Below are 7761 nucleotides of genomic sequence, written 5' to 3'. Positions count from 1 at the left end.
TTTAACATGCCACAAGCAAACCATCCCTAAACAATGAACATCACTTCTTAGCTAATCCAATCTCTTGACAGAAGCTACTCAAACTCAACCACTTCCAAACCTAGCTCTCGCTAGAGAAACATGATCAAACATGGCATGAAAAACAAGTTCATTCACGTCAACAAACATCCTAGACAACTAATCTCTTAGGCTAGGAACGTAAGTCTCTAACACTAGTTGGTCAGACATTTCATCAAACACTTTTTGGGTGTGGAAATGTCTCGAACCTAGTTCCAATTGATCAAAGAGAAACTAGTAATTCTAACACTAGTCCAGAAGGGAATCATACAAATCAAGCTTAAACACCCTACATCCTAAGATCCTCCACCTAGTCTATCCCATCCCCAAGAACCTTAACACTACTCAGATCCGGAAATCATCACCAAAGATACAAATCAAGAAAACATTGAACAAAGCATAGTAGATATATAGAAATGAGAAGAACAACTTTGTAGAATAAATCAAGTGCAAAAACTGAATAAACTCGTAGATATCGAACTACAAGTCTCAGAGCGTTTTTTGGTGGCTAGGTCAAACCTTAGAAAAGAAAACGAGATAAAAGATAAGATGCCCTAAACCAAGACTTAACAAAATGTATATATAGTAAAAACATGTGAATCCCTAAAACTTAAAACGACAAGATATAGTGTCGGTTCAGGAGTCTCCTGAAGCGTGTCAGACGAGGCGTCTTCCTGGCATGCGTGATTTTGTCCGTGTGCATCCAGTGGCTCGATTGGTGTGAGTAGGAGTGGCTCAAGCGGTGTGAGTGAAAATGGCTCGAGCATGGTCGGTGAAAGTGGCTCGAGCGTGGTCGGTGAAAATGGTTCGAGCTAGGTGTATACAGATCCACTAAAACGATGATAACTCTTGAACCATACCTCTGATTGGCTTGAAATAAATGGCATTGGAAAGATGACTCAATTATCTACAACTTTGATGAAGACGTCAAAAGCTGAATCTCTAGACCGGTGGCTCGAGTGATGGCTCGATTGAGTGGTTTGACTGGTGACTTGAGAGTGGCTCGATTGAGTGGTTCGACTGGTGACTTGAGAGTGGCTCGATTGAGTGGCTCAACTGGTGACTTTAGAATGGCTCGAGTGATGCGTTCCTAACTGGTGACTTGAGAATGGCTCGAGTGATGCGTTCCCGACTGGTGACTTGAGAATGGCTCGAGTGATGTGTTCCCGATGTCTCCTAGATACCTTAAATACTCTGAAATGCACAATGTATGCAAGGATGATGCAAGAACTACCTAGACATGCAAAGTGTATAGAAAGGACTAGAAAATGATACAAACCAATGAGTTATCCTAGCTAAATGAATGATAAATATATGCTAAGAAGAGACAAAATATAGACATATCAATGGGTATTCTTCTCCCTTTTTAGATATAAATCAACAAAAAAAAAATACATTTAGTCACGTTTTATAATCTATATTGATCCACATTATCGGCATCTACCAATTTTTTATTGTCCAGTGCTAGAGGATCTTCAACAGTGTATTAACATCTAGATTAATTTAAACTCAACTATTTTATATAGTTCATAGAGTTTAAATTAGGATGTTGATTAACATCTTCACGTTTTGGGTTTTAGATTCACTGGAATCTATCGTCTTTGAGTGTCACTTGGTCAATACGCGATTAGTTCAGAACAAAGTTGAAAACTACCAAAACGTGTTAAAAAATTCAAATGCGATCGGACCATATACGTAGTGTGATCGGTCCGTTCTTTTGTGCTCTTTGGGGTCATACTTTGAATTTATATCATTTACTATGACCAATTGATTCAAAGCCTCAACCTACAAACCGGTCAACTACCGATGATAAATTTAAACATAACTAAAAACGTATGATAACAATGAAACGACTACGACACTTTGTCTAGTGATCTAAAACTACATGACGCCATAGCTTTTCATTTTCAATTTAGGACTGCTAGATCTAATTTTAATCATATGTAATCTCGAACTACTAGCTAATATATTTAACAGCTAATATGAAAGGAGTAGTCACATTCTCTTTTGGACATTAATATCTATATCTACCACTTAACACTACATGCATGCCTAGTGAATTCACATGGTCCAGATGCCTTGTACATATAATTTTTATATTGGATATATCTATGAAAATTCAGACTAATTTCAAATTCAGACTAATTTCAAATTCAATATTGTAGTCTCTATTATTGTATAGTACATCTAATTGATGAAAGTCGATATACGACACGAAGTACATATTTTGTAGATCTTATAATATTTGTTTGAAAGTTTTTAGATGTATTCTGAATTACTCAAACCAGTGTTTTTTTGACTGCAATAGTCGTGATATACTTTTGGCTTTTGTAAGTCAAATAACTTCGGTTCCCTGCTAGACACTTGAAGACAAAGCCTCCAAAACTGCCTTTTCTCCTTTTGAGATATTACAATATAGTAATATTTATGAGTGGGAAGATAAGGCTGAAGTTTTGTGGTACTTACTTTATACATAATACTCCGATACTTATCGAGTAAAAAAAAAAGTGGATTTCTTTGAAATAAAGCAGGTCATAACCTAATTATTGACAACAAATAATTAAGGGGATATACTATAATATTATTTTGAAATAAAAAGGACTTTTGCCAAAGAGAAGCACTAGAACAAGGAGAAGACAAACCAAAACATGCCTTTATATCGTTCAATTGTTTAGTTATATATTTTGGAACCTCATGGTCTCTCTATCTTTTTTGGTGGATTTGCATTATGTCTCCTCACTTCTTAGTTCTTTCTTATTAGTTAAATATTTTTCTTAGTTAAGTATATCATCAGCCAAAAGTATGAAAGATTAAGGCAGTCGACACTGCAGTAGTTGATAATTCTTATATATTAAGTTAGATTCAATTTATCTCACAGAAAGATTCACCATACACCATGCCAATACTTGATCTTGAAGTGACAAAAAGAAACTCATTATAACACCAATGTGAGAGTTTAATTGAATAGTCTTCAAGTGGAAAATAAAATAATGCTGCATATGCTGCAACTTTACTCAAAAACTTGTTTACTTATTATTCTTTCTGTCTCGTAAAGATTGATGTTTAGAAAATTTTACTTATTTTAAGAAAACAATGATTATTGAGTTTAAATATATTTTTTTCTTTGACTAAAGAGATATTATTTAATTTTAAACCAATAACAATTTAAAATTTTAAATATTTTCAATAATTACTTCTTGAAGTTTACAAAACATCAATTTTTGTGGGACCAAAAAATATCCCAAAACATCAATTTTTACGAGAGAGAGAGTATATTTTTCTAGTCTTTTCTCTTTAGTTATTATAATTATACCGGTGAAAAGTATGTGAAGATAATGATTTACGAATATAAGTATGGATTAAATTATATGTAAAAGGGGTCGCAGATCTCAACCTTACATGATTGAAACCTTATGTTGAATTTTAGCTTTTTGTAAAGGGGACATGAACTTAACTTATGTAGTGAGCAACTACACACTATAATATAAGGTACAACTACTATGGCACATTTTAACATATGCATAATGCATGAATGTCTACTTTTATAGTATATATAGGTTACTTACCCTTACTTTTAACAATTAAAATGAGAAGTCGAATAACTAACTTCAATGAAACTGCATAATCTCAGTTTAAAATAATAAATAAAGATGTTTTGGCTTTTCAAAAACATCTAGAACAGATCGGAAATACTAGTTATATGTTTTCATGGCACTCGAAATTTCTAGAAATTTTTACAATTAATTAATATATTAAGACTTTTTAAATCTACTGCTCATAATCCATTATTACATTAAGCCGGTCCTGTGGCCGGCCATTCCGAAAAGGAAACCCCAATATGTATGTAATCTTGTAATATAGATTATAGATTATGATTTGATCCGACATCCCGGTCAGTAGAGAAAGCAAGTAAACATTCCCATGGACCAAACTCATAATTTGTATGATCTTATTCTTATGCCTATCTTTCTTTGTATTTTATAAAAAGAAATTTGTGTCAATATTAATATGCAAAACATGCTCAAGAAGTTAAACCTTTTTCTTACCACGACATATTGGCTTTTCACGAGTGGGCTTACACACATCTGTTTTTTTTCCCTTGGTTCATGAGATTGTGGGGGAGCTGCTTTTTACGGTAGCATAAGTTCTGACTGTGATACTGATATGTACACATAATCTATTTCTACTTCCTCATCTTTACATTCAGAGAATTTAGAAACGAGTTCTTTAATCGTACAACAAAACTAATTTTCCAAGCTTATGTTACAAAATATATATTTTAGTGTACAAAAACCAAAACCCGTCTTGAGTTTCTTTCTTTATGTCTTCCAAAGGAAACCAGGAAACTTAATGTGAAGTAGTGTTCTTGTCATAAAATTCTCCTGTGGAAAAAAGTCAGCTTTCATTTTCTGGGCATAAATCAGTCAATCATCTGGCTCAGCAGAGAAATCAGGCTCTTCGGGTTTCTTAAACCGAGGCAATTCAACATCCTTAACTCTCTGAGCTGCAACACCACGTCTTGTATTAGCTGCAAAGCGCGAAGCCAAAACCATAACTCCAATGTTCATCTTTGTTCTAGGACTCTGCTCAACACACTCTTCTTCTTCCTTTTCTTCTTCTTCTACTTCTTCTCCTTCTTCTCCTTCTTCATTGTCCATCGATTCAATCGCAGTGAGATTATTCTCCATAACTCTTCTCTTGTACCTGCGCCAAGCGGCTTGTATGAAGCAAGCAGCCCAAGTCCTCCAATGATGAGAGTAGAATCTGAAAGTATGTTGAAGCTTCTTGCTGTGTAACCGCCTAAACTGATTGGCTACAAACTTCAAATCTTCAGCTCGAAGAGCGAATGCTTCGACTTCAACTAATGCCCTAACTGTTCTTGTAGAAGAAGGTAAATTCAAGGTTGATTTTGGAAGCAAAGCCCAAGAAAGAAGCTCTTCCCCACAGAAGTCTCCTGGTCTTAGTATTATCGTGTTGAAGAAACCAGTTCTGCCTCCATTGGTTGTGGAACTCTCGAGTCTACCTCTGATGATGAAGAGCATCTCTGAGATCAAGTCACCTTCACGTACAAGGTAAGTCCCTTCGGTACATAGAGAAGAAACCAGGCGCTCACATATCGCATCAAGCAACTGATCATCCATTTGAGAGAAAAATGGGACCTGCATAATTCAGTAAATAAGCATTTCTGAGATACAAACGGATTGAACCAATTCTTGCATGAACCAAGTAATAGAAAGACTTACTCTTCGAACAAGATCTAAACATAGGTGACGTTGAATATCACGGCGAAGATCAGTGGGTAAACTTTGCAGGAGAATCTCTTCATCGACTCCCCTTGTTGCAAGCCACTTATACTGCTCATATCCCCTCACACGGTTTCTCAATTCTTCAGGAAGTTGGCGATGTCTCATCCACTCCTCTGTGTCTCTCTTCTTCAACCTCCATTCCTCAAGCCGTACGGTCAAAGATTGCAGATATGTCTAACAAACAAAAGGTAAAACCAAATAAACATAAGAACAAAAAGCAGATACTTCTAAAACTTATCCTATAATGCAGGAAGCCATACCTGCATATTCCCAATGAGATGTGCAAAGAGGACAAGACCAAAGATTGCAATGAGAACAGCAAATGTGGTTTCTCCCATGAACATGGTCGTGGACAAATTCTGGCCATAAGAACTACGGATATGATAATAACCGGAAAAGACCATCAGATTTCAAAACTTGTTATCAAAAAGGCTAATTTTTGGATGATCTGTGTAATATTACCTAAGTTGTTGCAATCCCCACCACAAACAGTAGAAATATCTCTCAAAAAAGTCTGAAGACACAACTTTTTTAGTGATTGCATTCCCGAATATCCCATACTTAAACTCGCCATTACGTGCATCGCAGAGTTCGAACACTTTTGTGACATTTGCCCAACTCATCTGTTTTACGTCATACATTGAATCACAGTCTAAGTAATAGAGCTGACAGTTGTTGACAAGACCATCTTCTCTGTTGCATTTCGATTTCCAGCATGATGTATATCTATCAACTGATAATATATACCATGCCGCACCAAGCACCTGCTCAAACCAAAAACAAAAAAGCCTTGTTATTATATTGTCGTTAATATTCATAGTATTGAATGAAAATATTGGAAGATAAAAAGAAGAGGACTTCATTGATAATCATACATGACTAGCTAGCATGTATAGCAAAAGATTATAAGCAGCTCCAGCCCAAGCAGTCTTTGTAACCACTCCAGTCGCTTTAACGATTTGAGAACTTAACGGAATGATAAGATAGAATCTAGGGATGTACTGGAGGAGCACAATCAAAGCAATGGCATTGTTGTTATGATCAAACCGGTAACTTTTTGTGGTCGATATAACAAACCAGATAACTATCTGAGGGAGTGGTAACGTCGCAATGAGATCAATGATGAAGTCAGACTTAAGATACCTCCAAGCAATTGCCTTAGGATCCATCACAAGCTCACCTCTACCAAACACTCTAGTACTTGAATTGGGCGCAATGAAACCAGTCCTAAACTTAATGAAAATGTGAAGCAAGTAGAAAAGATCCGCAATTGTCCTGAAGAAGGTAACAAGGATACTTAAACTCGTATCAGTCCTTGCACAGGGATAGTTCTTATCTCCTCCAATGGCTGGCACGAAGAAATACAACGGGTCGATGAAAAGAGCAACCATACAGGAGACAATGAAGACCCAATTCCATTTCAAGACAATCTCACTCCCTGGATCAAGAATGGTCTTGTACCATGAGACTTTAGAAGATTTGGACTTGTTGTTGTTGTTGCTAACTTTAGAAGCATCAGTGTATCTAAGTCTATTTCCAGGTAAGAGATGATCAGGCCTTAGTGCTGAAGGTAAAGAGAGCTTATAAGATTTGCTCATTGGATCATTCACTGCCCATATAGCTTCTTTGCTTTCTTTCCCTTCTGAATAAAACCTGCAAAGCAATACAACAAAACTCAAATCTGCAATCTGAACCCTAAATAGAGTATAACCCAGTACCCAAAATCGGAACTTGAGCTTTTGATTCAATAGAATTCCACTTGTAACATCTAACAAAAAGACAAATCTAAAGCAAAGTTTTGATTTTTATTATACTGGGCTAATCAAATTTCACGAGGAGAGAGCTAGTATGACCCGTATAAATCTAACGGAGGATTCAGAAACTGAAGATTAGAGAGAGAAAAAAAAAACTTACATAAGAAGCTTGTCCTTCCTTAACTCCATTAGAAGAAAGCTCAAGCTCAAGCTCAAGTAACTAAACCACTTTTTTGATCTAAAACAAATCAAAATTAGAAACAGAAGTTTATAAAAACCATTGCTTTGACACTCTCTCTCACTCTTACTCGTTCCAAATCTGAGAAGGATGGATCGTGGATTGGTTTAATTCCTCCGGAGAAGATTGAACGAGGGAGGGAATATACTGAGTCACGGGACGAGTCAGGGAGCGTATCTTCTTCTTTTGTCTTTTTATTTCCACCTATAAAGAAAAAGCTAATCGGAAGGGATATTTGTTTCTTTTGGGAATATTTGAGCCATCGGAAAAATAAAAGACAAGAAGTCAACAACACATTTGACTATGTGACATAGTTTAGTTAATCAAAGTCATTAGTACAATTTTTACCATTAAAGAAGTAAACACTAATTAGACAATGATGCCACCTTGCTTACAAAACCCTTTT

General features: G+C 35.9%; 1 protein-coding gene across 1 annotated transcript; it reads right to left on the bottom strand.

Annotated features, from left to right (window-relative positions):
* On the bottom strand, nt 4215–7590 carry LOC104721819 (cyclic nucleotide-gated ion channel 17). The gene is made up of 7 exons (XM_019233291.1): nt 7426–7590; nt 7278–7355; nt 6239–7016; nt 5826–6127; nt 5624–5735; nt 5301–5537; nt 4215–5216 (listed from the first exon to the last, which is right to left on the bottom strand). The coding sequence occupies exons 2-7, from the start codon at nt 7304–7306 to the stop codon at nt 4482–4484; spliced, it is 2193 nt and encodes a 730-aa protein (XP_019088836.1). The 5' UTR covers nt 7307–7355; nt 7426–7590; the 3' UTR covers nt 4215–4481.

The sequence above is a fragment of the Camelina sativa genome, chromosome 11 (genome assembly GCF_000633955.1).
Source record: "Camelina sativa cultivar DH55 chromosome 11, Cs, whole genome shotgun sequence".
Lineage (NCBI taxonomy): Eukaryota > Viridiplantae > Streptophyta > Magnoliopsida > Brassicales > Brassicaceae > Camelina > Camelina sativa.
The sequence above is the reverse complement of the archived record's forward strand: the minus strand, read 5'-3'. Positions and strand labels throughout refer to the sequence as shown.